Source organism: Lepidochelys kempii, chromosome 10 (genome assembly GCF_965140285.1).
Source record: "Lepidochelys kempii isolate rLepKem1 chromosome 10, rLepKem1.hap1, whole genome shotgun sequence".
NCBI lineage: Eukaryota > Metazoa > Chordata > Testudines > Cheloniidae > Lepidochelys > Lepidochelys kempii.
This window is the reverse complement of record NC_136389.1, coordinates 65181811-65196813: the sequence shown is the minus strand read 5'-3', so window position 1 is coordinate 65196813 and position 15003 is coordinate 65181811. Positions and strand designations below refer to the sequence as shown.

The 15003-nt window shown below is 39.2% G+C and overlaps 1 protein-coding gene across 1 annotated transcript in view; it reads left to right on the top strand.

The window, feature by feature from the left end:
• CEP152 (centrosomal protein 152) overlaps positions 1 to 15003 on the top strand; it is a 51511-nt gene that overhangs the window by 32782 nt on the left and 3726 nt on the right. The window contains exons 18-25 of the mRNA XM_073303951.2: positions 1918 to 2109; positions 2813 to 3097; positions 3802 to 3933; positions 4590 to 5240; positions 8407 to 8581; positions 12000 to 12179; positions 14577 to 14667; positions 14761 to 14867. Coding sequence (XP_073160052.2) covers positions 1918 to 2109; positions 2813 to 3097; positions 3802 to 3933; positions 4590 to 5240; positions 8407 to 8581; positions 12000 to 12179; positions 14577 to 14667; positions 14761 to 14867 — 1813 coding nt within the window. The remainder of the gene's footprint in view (positions 1 to 1917; positions 2110 to 2812; positions 3098 to 3801; positions 3934 to 4589; positions 5241 to 8406; positions 8582 to 11999; positions 12180 to 14576; positions 14668 to 14760; positions 14868 to 15003) is intronic.

The window sequence follows — 15003 nt, the reverse complement described above, 5'->3', positions numbered from 1 at the left end:
ATATAGTACCTAAACGTAAGTTATTCTTATTTGTGTGCTCATACCTTATTGTCACATTTAAAATTGTTCCATGGAAAAGTTATGCTCCCCTTTAGGACCACTGCTATTTCTGGCCTTTATTTCCTTTTCCTTCACATCCTCCTGTCTGTTTATCTCCCTGATCTTTCTTTGCATCTACGTTCTGTTCTGCATTTCTCTCCATGCAACAGTTTCCAAGTCCAACCTGCTTGTGGGCTTTGCTTATACCCCTTTCCCATTCCATCTGCTAAAAGGATCAGTAGTTAAATAGTTAATGCTGACATGGAATTGCCTTGGTTAGACTTTAAAGTTGATGTTTCAGAAAGACTACAGGGGAGTTCACGCTTTTTGAGTCCTTGTTCTGAAGCTGTTTGCACACTTAGGGCAGACATCCCCATGTAGGCTTATACTAGGGTGACCAGACAGCAAATGTGAAAAATCGGGACAGGGTGGGGGGGGTAATAGGAGCCTATATAAGAAAGAGACCCAAAAATCAGGACTGTCCCTATAAAATCGGAACATCTGGTCACCCTAGCTTATACTCAAGGCTTGTCTGCACTACAGAGCCTTTACAGTATAGCTATGCCAGCATAGCTTCATAGTGGAGCAGCACTGTAAATGAACAGAAGGAGTTCTGCTGGCATGTCTACACCACCTCAGTGAATGACATTAGCTATGCCAACAGAAGCACTCATATGTTGGCATAGTTGTGTCTACACAGGGGTTTTTGCCAGCATAGGGGTGAACTAATTTAAATCTAGGTGATTTAAATCACCAAATGGAAAGCTTCAGTTTAAATCATTGATTTTAATCAACTTTTCCATTTGTACTTCAGTTATTTGCTAAAGAAAGGTGCATTTTCATTGGTTGATATAACCATTAAAACATGTTGATTTACAGCTGAATAGAGTCCTTACGCTCTATTTGATACATCTTTTTTGCTATACAGGAGGGTACGCTATAACTATATACAGTTATTTAAGCAATTGTGTAGCTTAATATAGCTAATGGAAATTCACTTCTGTTGACCTGAGGTTTTTCATCAATATGAATTTAGTTCCTTTGTGTTTGAGGTGCACATGAAGAGGAAAGTAATTTGTGTTGGGTTTCTTTTTGTTTTTTGTTTAAACTGTTTTACTGTGCATTATGGTGGTTTGTCTTGTAGGTGCGCAACTATATCAAAAATTTAACGAATGTAGCTATCAAAAAATGCTGTGTTCACTAGCTGATAGCACACATGAAAAGGTCCATCATCAGTGTAGCTTTCTCTCTTCCTCCTCATAGCTGTCTTATGAAAAACGTAGTGGATGGTTAGAATTGTGATGTCAGATGTAGCTCCTCCCACTACCTGCTCATTTGCATACATCAGTCCTATTTAACATTGTTATGATCTGAAAAGGGACTCTGTACAAGTTGATTCTGTGTCAGACTTGTTCAGCGTACAGACTAGAGTTACTTTTTTAACTGCGTACACTGCAGGCTCCATCTGGGATCTGAAAAGTGTTTTCTCTTTCTCATCTATGACAGTGAATTAAAGCTACCCACTTTTTTTATTCATGAGGTAGAATACAATCTATTTTTCTGTAGGTGTATTAACTCTGAAGGAGCTATTGATGTGTAAACTGTCTTCTTTAGCAAAGCAGCATAAATGGATGCAACTCAAAACACACTGGGAGCAGATATGTTGACTCAGAAAAGTCACTTTTACAATGGTCACTTATGACAATCACACTTTATCTCAAAATATTAATCAAGAAAATCTATCATCAAGAGGTCAATGATAAAGTGCACAGACTTTATAGTCTTAATCAGGTCTCTTTTCGCATTCCAATCTCTTCTTTCTGGTGTATGTTACTATTGGCTAAAGTTTGTTCAGTTGTATGCTTGAATTTTTCCTAGTTCAAGAAACAGTTATTAGAAGAAAAAGAAGAATCTCTTAACCATCTGAGGACTGAACTAGAAGAAAAGCACAGGAATTCTATTATAACAGCAAAAAGCCAATGGGTGAAAGAAAAAGAAGTCAATATTAAGCAGCAAGTGGAAAATGAAGTGGCATTAGCCAAAGTCCAGTGGGAGAAGGAACAGAAAGAGGTGTGGGGCTTGTACTAATAGACACAAAGAAGTTCATAAACTTCTATTAATGGACACTTGGGGCAGATCCTCAGCTGTCATCGCTCAATTTAAAGTCAGTGGAACTACAGTAGCTTAAACCAGTTGAGGATCTGCCCCTTTAAGCCTAATTGTGAGAAGTACTGAGTTGCTGAAATTAGTCGGAGTTGCAGATACTCAGTATATCTTGATCAGGCTTTAATTTAAAATTAACATGTAAAATTCACAATAACTGCACCCATAAGCACATCTAAATATTTCACTTGAATTCTGGAATGGGTGATTCAACATTTCTACTTGCCGTTTGCTTTAATAGCAATGTAAACTTATTTGTACATCTTCTATCACCTTCTCTAAAACTGTGGCACAGGAACACAAAAGCACTCTGCCTTTGTCACCAGTCACATGCTCCTAAGTATTGTGATTTGTTACATTTACCTTGAGCGCTCTAATGAGACCTGGTAAAAAGTGTCTGAAGAAGCTTAAATTCCACTAACCTTCAGAAATGGAGGTAGTCTTGTCTCTACAGAAACAACTTTCTTATGTCCTCTGAGCATGGGTGTTGCTCTCTTTTCGCAGGGAAGGGTGTGCACATCAACTAAGACTACATATTTGACCAGTAGTAATTTTAGTTTTTAGGAATTTCAGCGATATTTTTTTCTTCTAAAAAAATACTCTTCTATAGATCAAAGAACAAGCTATCCAGAAAATAGAAAGAGAGTGGCAAGGCAGACTGGATCAAACTCTAGAAGAAACTAAGAAAACTTTAGTTGAACTCCAACATTGTGGCAGCCAAACTGACCAAGTAACCGAAACCGATGAATCATCAAGTAAGGAGATTGCAATGATTGAGGAGCAAAAATTGCAGCTGGAGGAGGCACTGAAAGTAAAGGAGAAGGCTGTTAGCGAGGCCTTGAAAGAACCTGAAACAGAACTGGAGAGGAAACATCATGAAAATATTGCCAATCAGGTAATATATACAGTTCACCCTGTTTATTGTTTTACAGCATTCAAACATATGCAAAGTGTGTGCTACCAAATCAGAATGGTAATGTTTTATGGTTGCTTGTTACTTGCTCTCAGTAAATGACAACATAGGGTGCAAAGCAGTAGAGAATCTGACCCTAATATGTTTTAAGCAGAGGAAATTATTACAAAGCAGGTTTAATCGTACTATACCTGAGTAATTCGAATTCCTGTATTTGTTAGCCTCAAAAATTCTAAAAAATATTAATCTTCTCTGCTTGATGTTATAGAAGTTGGGACTTGGAAAATGTTATCAACAAAAAACTATGAAGGATCTAATAGGCCAGTGGTTCTCTAGCTATGCTAACTTTAACGTGTTTTATAAACTCTTATATTGATTCATTCTATTGAGTTATGTTACAGAGTTCCTGAACTTTTGAGCAAAATCACTTGTATTTATTTATATATTTTTAGTTAACTAGTTTAAAATACAATTAATGCTGCTTAATTCCCCCTTTTTTTGGTAAAGGAATCTCAAGCTATAATGTAGTGGGATTTACTGTTTAAAAACAAAAAGATGTTGTAACCCTGGTACTCTACACTCTCTCAACATTGGCAATTCAAATAGAAATTTGGTTTTGTCTTGTATTAATGTACTACTTCACAATGATTAAAATGACCTCTTCTTTCTCCATTCCTCTTTTGAAGGTAGAAACAGCTTTGACCAAAGCTCATGCCAGGTGGCTGAAAGAATTAACAGAACTTGAAGAGTACAAAGCAAATCTAAAGGCAGAACGAGAAAAATGGGAGAAAGAATATGAAATCAGTGCAGCAAAACAGGTAACAGAGGATACTTGTTAGGATGCTTGGTAGTTCACAAGCTTATTTTATATAATTTGAAAAAAAAACCTTAATTCAAAACAACTCAATTTTCCAGCCAAAAAAAAAAAAAAAATTGAGCCCTGATTCAGCAAAGCCTATGCTTAAGTGCTGTGCTAAACTAAGGTCTTAGGGAAGTAAATTACTCTGTTTAAAATTGTGGGTAGATTTCTCCATTAATAGAAATAAGCAGAATTTGAATGATGAAACCAATTTCTGGAAGCCGGAGCCAAATAGTTTGTTACTGAAATCCGTAATAGGATATCTAGACTGACTTACAAAACTCTTCTGAGTGCAATGGAGAAACACCTGTAATTGTTCTTTCTAAAACAACTCCATTAAGGTTTCATTTTAATTGGAGGGTTTTTTTTCTGTTGTTTTCCTTAGACTTCTGCAAGATGTTTAATATATACTAAAGCTGGATATCACATTGATTAGGTAGGAGGGATACTGTATATATATTTATTGAGCAATACAGTACAGTGTGTGCATCAATATTTTCAATCAGTATTCATCTGTTTGTTAAAGTTTATGCAGTTATAACCAAACATACCTAACATGAAAGTCCTTAAGGGTTTGCTGACAGACTGTTTTAAAATATATTTTGCATTCTTTAGCTGTCGCTAGTTCTTTCAGCAGCTGAAGAGAAATGGAAGAAACAACTTGAGAACACGGAGAAGTCTGGAGCCAGAACCAAAGAGCTTGAAGAGAAGATCCTTTCCCTTAGAAGGGAACTGGAACTAAAGAAAGAAGAAATCCCTGCAACTGTTAAAGCAGAGCTAGCGCAGGCTCGTACTCAGTGGAACAAAGAAAAGCAAGAAGAAATCCTCCGGCTACAGGAACAAAATGAGCGAGACTACCGTTCATTCTTAGATGACCACAGAAATAAAATAAATGAGGTGCTTGTAACAGCCAAGGAAGATCTTGTGAAGCAAAAAAATGAATTGCTGATTCAGAAAGAGGCAGAACTTAAGATGTGTCTGGACCAAAAGCAACGAGAATGGGCAGCTCAGGAAACAAAGAGGCTCCAAGAGGAAATTCACCAATATGAGGAGAAGATTCTAATTGAACTTGAGTTCCTGTTAGGAGAAATCCATGAAGAACTAGTCAAGAACAGAAATAATGAGCATACTTGGCAGAATACATGTTCCAGTAGTGCCCTTCAGTTAAATCACCAATACAAGGAAAAGCTAAAGGCTTCCCTACAGAAGGCTTATAGGGGCACAGTGCACACAATTCTAGAAAAAGCCAGGCAAGAATGGAGAGAGGTAACGGTTCTATAAATTAAAAATATAACTTTGCCAACCATGAGAAGGGACTTGTCTGATAACTGTCATAGGACTTTGCCTATCTCCCAAGAAATTATATATGATATTGTGGATCAAAAAAGTAAAATGATTGAGTTTCTTACGAATCTATTCCTAAATCTTTAGAAGAGAGATGGAAGAGTCCCTCTTAAATAAATAAGTTAATAAAGATGACTACAGGTATAGCTTTGGTGACATTTTAAATATTTAAGCCAGACAAATTCAAATTAGAAATAAGCACATATTTTTAACAGAGTGTGATTAGCTATTGGAACAAACTCCCAAGGGAAGTGGTGGAATCTCCACCTCTTGATGCCTTGCTATCAAGATAGACTGGACTCCCTTCTGGAAGATATACCTTAGTGAAACACAAGTTATTCAACTCAGTATAAGGGTAATTCGGTGAAATTTTGTAGCCTGCATTATCAGGAGGTCAGATTGGCCTTCTGATCTTAACTCAAGAAATTCATTCATAGATTAAGTTGGTTTAGAATGGTTACCTGGAGGAATTCCAAAAATTGTCTTCCAAAGTCAAATAAATGGATTCTGTGTTCTACAGTATCAAATATCCCCTTTAACAGCAGTTTGCATATTTTACAGACTGTCAAACTCTTATGCATTATATCCTATAAACTGCTGATATAGGCTTGGTGTAATCTTTTGATTAGAAGTTTAAAAGAATGAACCCAGAAAACTGCCACCTACCCTAACTGTATACAAAAGGTATACTGGAAGCACATGTTGTTGATTTCACCCAAAACACTTCAAACCACAAAGCACAATACTTATTCTTGCTCTCTTGTTCTAACATATAGTATGAGGAAGGCTATGTTTTAGTCACAGGTATTTTTAGTAAAAGTCATGGCCAGGTCACAGGCAGTAAACAAAAATTCATGGCCCGTGACCTGTCCATGACTTGTACTGTATACCCCTGACTAAATCTTGGGTGCTCTGGGGCAGGGAGCAGCCAGAGACTGATAGCGGAGCTGGGTCATGGGGGGCCCACAGGTCATGGAGGTCCTGGAGAATCTTTGACTTCCGAGACCTCCGTGACAGACTCGCAGCCTTAAGTATGACGATTGCAACATAATACAAAGAAAATAAACAGTAAATAACTGCAGCTGGATTGGGCTGTCAACCAGAAGATTAAATGGCCAGATAACACTGCATTCACACAGACAACAGCTTCTTGTCCTGATTCTGGTCTCACATCATTGTAAACCTGGAATAATTCCACTGACTTCAGTGGAATTATACTGGTGTAAAACTACTATGAGAGGTATTGGATGCAATGTCTAATTCTTCCACAAAACCAGTTTATCATCTTGATGTTACTGAATTCCATCCATTTGACATCTACACTGTTAATTTGAACATCTCATCGTTGCTAAGAGTCCTGGTTTGTCATGTTTGTGCTGATTGCAATGTTTCATCAAGAAATTTATCCTGGAATACAGTCTTACATATCAGATATGACTATTGCCAAATGGACAAACCAGGCTGATTAGTCAGTAGCCAGTAATTCTCCTATTTTTCTGATCTATATTGGGTGTGCCAAAGGGATGAATCCTGCAAGCTTGTTTGTAGTAATGACACCTGTGTAACACTTCTACTTCTGTTAGCTTTGTTGAGACCTTAAGCCAGTGCATTTATCTCCCATTTCTGCTTCTTGCTCAGATATTTAAAAATTAGAGAAGGCAATTTTAAATCAGTCATACAAAGAACCTACTACAGGCTTGAAAAATTGTTGAAAATGTACTGTCACCGATTTAAAATAGTCTTGCTTGACTTTACCAGGATAGGAAAAATTCTTGTCTTGCCTGTCTCCACCCTGATCATCTTACCCTCTCCTCTAAAAGGGAATAGGCAGAATTTACACGGCTCACACAAAACCAGAAGTAGAACTCTCAGTACTCTATCAATCTTTTTATTTGTTTTTCTATTCTTTATTTGGAAAACGCCTCTCCTGCATTGCCCATCATAGCTGTCACTTTTGATTACGGGGAACAGACCAATGGAACTTCCATAACCATCCAACATTATGTAGACTATCTCATTCATCAGTTGGGGAATCATCTAAGAACATGGCAAAAGCACATAACATCTTGCCATTTATCTTATCCCTTCAAGAAAAGGAATGTGAGTAAGGAAGTACTTGTCATAAGACTGCTACTAGTATGTGGTGGGGAAACCAATTTCTGCTTAAAGCTCACCCCATTCTCAATCAAATGAATAATCTGTAAATTTAATTTTTTTTTTTGACGTAGCCATAAAATATTCTCACTGATAAAGCTCCTGATTCTATACATTTACTTATGCCTGGTACATCTGGCCTAAACAATGAATCTCATTTCGAACAGGACTATGTTAACATGTGCTAGGTATCTTTTAGTTCAAGCTAGCGAGTTCTGTGGGGGGCAGTTACAGTGCAACAGTTTAGTGGCTGCGTCACATCCCTACAGTCCGCACTGCAGGGCCACGTAGACAAGCCTTGAGAGGCAAAAGCCTTGGTGAAAGCCCTTGGCAAATAATCAACATTATTAATATTCAATTAAACTTATAAACTACTGATTATTTGAACCACTTAACTATCCAATGAGTTCCTTGGGATTCCTTAGTAATTTCTTCTATTACATTTGCCACAACTACAAACAAGAAAGTGAAATTATCTTTTTCTGCCCTTCCACTATCCCTAGTCAAGCAGAAACTTTATAAATAGGATCCAGTTCCTTTCTATTGGACACATCCTTGAATAGTTTCAGCTTGTTTTAGGCTCTGCTTATTTCTGCCTTATTCAGAAACTAATTGAAGCGTACCAAAAATACCATCAGGATGACCAAGTACTAATAAAGTTGCAGCTATGAATAAGAGAACACTGTGGTAAACTGGTGGTAGAGTAGCCTTTCTCCTTCTACCTTGAATGTGCAGTTTTAGAACTACAATAAAAGTTTCCCCATCTTGATAGGGCTCTAGAATAAAATTATTCAAAGCTAATGGAGGCATTGTGGGATGAGCCATTTGTATTTGCTTCCCAGACTGTTTCTGGGTGTGGCTATTTCTAAGTATCCGTGAACATTATGTTTTATACCACTTACTGAGTAGTCCTAATATCTGGTTTCAATTACAGAAACATGAAGAACTAGCCTTCAGTTTAAAAGAAACAGAGCACTCTTGCAAGCAAAACGGTGAAGGAGAAACTGGGGACCAGGCAAGACCACCTATGTATGATGTTGGACTCCAAGTAGAAATACAAAGAATATTAAGAAGGCAGCCACCTTTGCAAGACACTGAAATGGATAATGGTATTCTTGATTTCGCTTTTCAGTTAAATCTTGTAAATTGCATTGTGCAGCATATAAAATGTATTTTTCGCTAGTATCAGTCTTCTGTAATAACACTTGTCACTTGTAGCTAGACTCACAAAGGAGCATAGGTGTCATGATGCTGAGTGTCACCACGCCTAAATTTTAGGATCCTAGAAAATTACTGGGATCTACAAAACCTGGATGAGGTGCCTAGACCCATTATACAATGAATGGGGAGAGGTAGGCACCTCAGAATGGGATTCACAAAAAGCCAGCATGATAGATAGCTCCTCGCCTAAACTAGCCAATGGGAGATGCCAAACTGACAGGGTGTGTGCTATGCCCAGCACCTCTCCTGGGGATAGCTGGCTAAGTCCAGGCTGCAGGGAGGTACCTCCCCCTGCTTGGGAATCTCTGCTGCAAATAAACCCTTGGTGTTAAGCTCCTATGACATTTTAGCAAGAAGCTGGGGGCGGGGGATGGAAAGAGAAGTAGAGTAGCTCCTTGATAACGTTTAGCCCAGTGGTTAGGATACTCACCTTGGATTTGGGAGGCCTTGGTTCAAGTCTTCCCTCCACCAATCAGGTGGGTGCCCTAACCACCGGGTTATGGGATATTCTGATTGGGGTTTGTAACCTTTTGTAACCTTTATGTTGAAATGTTTCCAATTAATATAAAGTTGTTTAAAAACATAAGGGTACAATAAAACCCAGCTTTGTTTTCAGGTTCGAGCCTCTAGGTCGGTTACAGAAAATTAATTTAGTAGAGGACCTCTAGGTGACACTTTGGTCAAATCAAATTTTATTTAAAAGAAAAATGATTAGTTAGTCCTGGAACCTAATGGTACTCTTTTTTAATGTTTAATTGGAGCTCTCCTCATTTTTAACAAAACTACTCCTTTTATAATCTGTTATAATACTAATTAACATTTAGTCTAATCATTACTATAGTCATGTTTCCACGCCTCCTTATTGATTCTTTACATTACACATTTAAATTAACATCTACAGAAATGTCCTTCACACACTAACAATATAGATAGCGTTTTAATAAAACATTCACAATTTTTTGAAACATTTTATTAAAAACCTTGCTAAAACCAGCTAACCAAAATATAGCCACAGCATAATCTTAGGTCACGTCTTTGCTTATGGTAATTTCCCCATCTTATTGTCTCCAACTTATTTCTAACTTTCTCACATTAGCAACATCAATTTCCCAGTCTCCTCTATGCTTAGACCAGTTTAGGCCAAAACCTAATTTCTATTTAACATAGGCTACAGACTCCCTCAGTTTCTGTTGTTGAAGCAGTCCCAGTTTGGATAAATAATTAGCTATTGGGCCAGAGAGAGACAGCAAGCATGAGAGACTGACTCTATGGCCTGGTGATGCAAGCAGTCACCCAGGAGACCCAGGATCTAGTCCCTCTGCTCCACTGACTTTTCAAAAATTCTTTATCTACAATGGAACAGCTTCAATAGGAGAGACTGAGGGAGCCGCAGATTAGAATATCCCATAACCTAATGGTTAGGGTAGTCACCGGAGAGGTGGCAGATCCCTGTTCAAATACCTTCTCCTTCTCAGGTGGAACCAGGGCACTCTCCAGTCCCAGGTGAGAACTTTTAGCCCTGTGGCTAGGGTAACAAGGGATGTTCTCCTTCTCCTCCCCAGCTGCTTTGTTTAAACTCACTAATGGGTGCCTAATCCAGTAGGCAAAGTCTGAACATTCCTACTGGCTCAGGCGAGTTAGGCGAATGAAAAACTATCTTCCCCTGGTTTGTGGCTCGCCCTGGGGCTCGCGTCTGGATGCCTGGTGTGGAGCTGCAGTGCGTATGCTCAGAGACAGAAATATAGCCACCTAGGGAAGTTTTACTGCAAAAATTTAAAGGCTGAATGAGTTTAGGCACCTATGGGGTTTGGCGGCAACCTGTGTGTGAGGTTTGTGAATTCCAGGGGAGCCTGATTCTGGGACTTAGACGACTACTGCCATTTTGGATGCCTAAGTCCTTTTGTGAATCTAGCCCTTGATGACTTATGAAATCAAAGGGAAAACACTCTGCTATAATTAGTGAATATATGGACGATGTAGCCCACTTAATATGTACCTTGATTTTTTTTTCCATTTTAAACTAAAAGTGTCTCAGTACTGCATAAACTTCTATTTCATTAGAAACAGAAAAGCTGCAGTGACCGTATGGCACCTAGTCGCTAGTTTACTGATCCAGTGACATAATTTAAGTGTTTATTTTTAATAAAATGTTGTATGTCTTCTGGTTTTAAAGTCAGTCTTCAGCATGTGAGCAAATAAGTGCCATCTTTTGGCTCTGAATCTGAATAATAAGTCAAAGGGGGCAGACAAAAGAACTTCCATGTTTTGCATCTAAGTCCCTGTAGGGTAGGTTGAATAGGACTGTGTTTGTACATGATACTTCCTAAACCAAAATCTCTGACTTCAGGTATGGATAGTGCAAAAACAAATGCTTTGGAGGTCAAACTATAGCGGTATGAGTCAAGGAATTCCACGTTTGTGTTAAATATATTTTGTCATGCTGGGTGAATCCTGATTTGTGAGATTAAAGTTCAGATTTTTTTTTAAAATCGTGGAATTAGTGCTCTAGAATAATCTGACTTTATAGTATTTTAAATTAAACAGAAATGCTGTAGCTTGCTCCCAGAGGTCTTGTATACAGTGTGGCAGGGTCAGGGCCTGTGCAGCTGGAGAGAAACATTACAGGAGGCCCTCAGGTTATGCACAAAGCCCTCTCTGGGGTTTCATGTTTGCTTTTAGAGTTCTTATGCTACCAAAGAAACATAAAGCAACAAAACGCATGAGAGTCTCTGGCCCTATGCCCATAGTGCGGCTTAAATTCCTTCACCACCAAAATAACAAACCATCTATTAAACACACATAGTATAACCAGTGCAGCTCTTCTGCTTCTGGAGCTCCCTCTCCTGGCTGTAGAAAGCAGCCCTTTTTCCTCTCCGGGAAGTAGCCCAGCCTGTTTTTAAGTTTCTTAACCTAACTAGTCTCAGCTGCATCTGATCCTTTCCAGCTGGGAGTGCCTCCCTGAGATGCTCCAAGAGCTCTGCTAGAATTTAGTTTAAAAAAAAAATAGAGTCCCCAAATCCACACCACTGTCTGCATCAGTGGGACCTCCCTTTACACTCATGGCACTGCTGGGATGGGTACGTTGTGGCTGCAGTGTGCAAAAAGACGTAAAGTTTATAGACCCTGTGACAAATACTACATGTGGATTGTGTCTGTAGCCTCTTATGAGAGTTTTAGTTGGATAAATAGTGTACACTTTCCTAGGGTGTAAAGGAATATCTAATTAAAACCCTAGAAATAATATGCTTTATTTTGGTTCTCTTGATTCTATGGCTGATGTGTAACCTGTAGTAATTACTATTGCAGATCAGAAATGTAAGAAAAGGAACCTTTGGTCTCACGAAGATTTTTGCTGTGGCCACTGTTGCCAACAGCTTGAAACAAAGGAGAGAGAATGCCAGGATCTAAAAAGAAAGCTGGAGAAAGCCTGCAGGCACCTCCAGCTTGCAGTAAGGGAACACAAAGCTAAAGTAGAGCAAATCCAAGGTGAGTATCTCTCCTCACCTACATAGAATTCTGAATGGTTTCATTTCATGCTGGTTGTATGAATCTGTCCTTCATCTTTTGAGCTGTAGAGTGCAGCTGCTGTATTGGTGCATATCTAAATAACTCTCAGCCCTAATAAATTCCCTTTCTAATAGTAATCCTTCATCACAGCACTTTCTTCTGAACCTTTATATCCTAGCACAGAGATCAGCGTTTCGATGCATTCTTTGGTCTCTGAACGGAACTGTTCTAGGAAAAGTAACTGACAACGGATGTTCTTCGGGCAATTGTCCACATGGATCCCACTATAAGCGTGTATGCCCTGTGTGCACGAGCCTATAACCTTTTAGCAGCAGTGTCCACTGCAGCTGCATGTGTGCTCTGCAGGGTAGAAAGAGCTGAGCCATCACAACTGCCACACAATTCCTTCTCACAGCCTGCAGTAGCGAGTCAGACCCCACTATTCTCCTCCTTTGCTGTAGTCCTTAGGTTGTTTTAGAGTTAATAGCTTAGTTTTAGTCTTAGTGTAGTTTTAATAAGCTTTAAAGAGCCAGTGACTTAAATAATAATAAAGGGGTGGGGAAATCCACACAACTTTTTCCCTTTCTTTTTAGAAGCTAACCTTGCTACCGAGGAGTAGGTCCAAATGGCAGAGCACCGGCTTTAGAATCTTCCCTGCTTTAGAAACAGTTATGCCTGCCCAAGATGCACATACAAAATATCTGCTTTGTTTAGGGGAGTCTCTTGCCCCTAGCAACTGTGCTATTCAGAACTCTCTTTCTAAGTGCACACAAACCGCTCCTGATGCTCAAGGTAGGAAGGAGCAAAAATCTCTGGATGGAGCTTGGATCAGTTGCCTTCTCTAAAAGTCATCACCCCTCTGGCTTACCTAAACCAGCACCTTTGAAAATTGCATTGGCACATGAAACTTCAAAGACTGTAGGATCATGTTTTTCTGCTGTGCACTTTGTCCTCTATCTTTGGTGACAGATATTGTTTCCTGAGCACCATTGGCATCGGTGCCATATACTTCAGGTTCATTTGGTACCTCATCCTGATAAGACTTCTGCTGAGACTCCTCCACTGGTACCATCAGTCATGATACCATCAATATTGCTACTGCTTGCTATGTCCTCCAAGGCTACTTTCACGTCTCCTGCACATCCTACCATCACTCTGGAACTGGAGTCCCCTTTGCTTGATGTGTCTCTTTATCTCTGGTACCTAAGTCTCTGCTGGTACTAGAACTCAGGGTGCCAAAGATGGACCAATGAGAGATGCTCTAATGGAATAAAACTGAAATGAAGATGAAACTCAAAGATATTAGTCCATTGTGGCAGCTTCTAGATCAGATGCTCAGCTTGACATCATTGTCGTACAGTTATGATTTAGGCAGAACTTCTATACCCTCCTTTATACCCTTCTTGTAAGGAGTTTGAGGTTGTACAAGGTGCATGCACATCCCCCATGGACGCTGCTAGCTAAAAGATCAGGGCTCACGGCCGCACTTACAGTGGAATCCCTATGGACAACAGCATCTCTAAACTCCAGTTGCTGTAAGATAAGTAAACTGTTTTTCAACATGCTTCACTTGACCCTTCCTTCCCACCTGGTGTCACAGTTGTCACCTTAACACCTTTTTATAGAAAAGCATGCTAGATGTTTGTCACTATGAATATTTATACTCAGTCCTGTCTACCCCAGTAAGACAACCACTTCCATCACTTACTGCAAGAGGCATGCCCATTCACCGCATACCTTACTCACAGAGCCAGTGATTCCTGTGTATATAGCTTGTGCCATTGCAGACTTTATGGGCCTGGCCCAATGAAATATTTAACTGCACAAGCCAATGTGCACTGATTGAGTCAGAGGTCAAGATTAGGATCTGTGGACCACCAATACATTCAGTGTGCAAATTCTGACAGTGTTTAAATGACTTTGAGTATACAGTCAGATTAGACATACATAGCGAATCCCATCTTCCTTTAGCATGTCAGCTGGTGGTTGTTAAAAATACCATGATGCATGTGTGAAGTGTAAAATATGTGAAATGTTCTCTTTCTCCCATCCCAAAGAAGTCTCCCTATACTCCACTATAAATAACCTTTCTTCCTCCCCAACTTTTTCCTTACTAAGAGTAAAAATTACTTACAAAAATCTTCTAAACCACCACTGAGTCCGTCATACTGCTTTGATATTCAAACTTCAAATGACCTGTGGTCTAGTTAGTTCCTAATGATGATGTCATTTTGATGGGATGGCATGGCATGGCATGTTGTAGCTGCCTTTGAAACCCTGACCTCTTATCACAGAGGCAGTAATTTTACATAACCTATGAAGATGTTTAAATGGATTAAAAACATACAGATCAATTATCTGTCTTGGTTTTTGTAGAAAACGAGAGAGTTCTAGAGGCTCTAATGGAAGAAAACTGTGAGATGAAGATGAAACTCAATGATCTGAAAACATGCAACGCACCACCCAGGTATTTTTAGAAAGCCTGAACAAACTGGCTTCCATAGAAGTCATCCTACCTGTCTTGTAGTTCTAAAGTACTGCATGTTTTGTGTGCTTTCAGGTCATTGTCAGAGGGGGCTATTTCAAAATCTTGTACCTCCTGTGATGGTGTAAAAGGCTTGGAAGAAATGCGCTCACAGTATATTAAAGCTGTGGGCAAAATTAAGGGTAAGTGCTAATGAGCGTAAGTTCACATACACAAATGCAAATCACACTCTCCTCATCAGCCAGTTTATGCAAGAATCCAAACCAGTGTCAGATTTCTGACAGTCTGCTGAGGAGTGAAATTTGCTGCCTAGTGAAA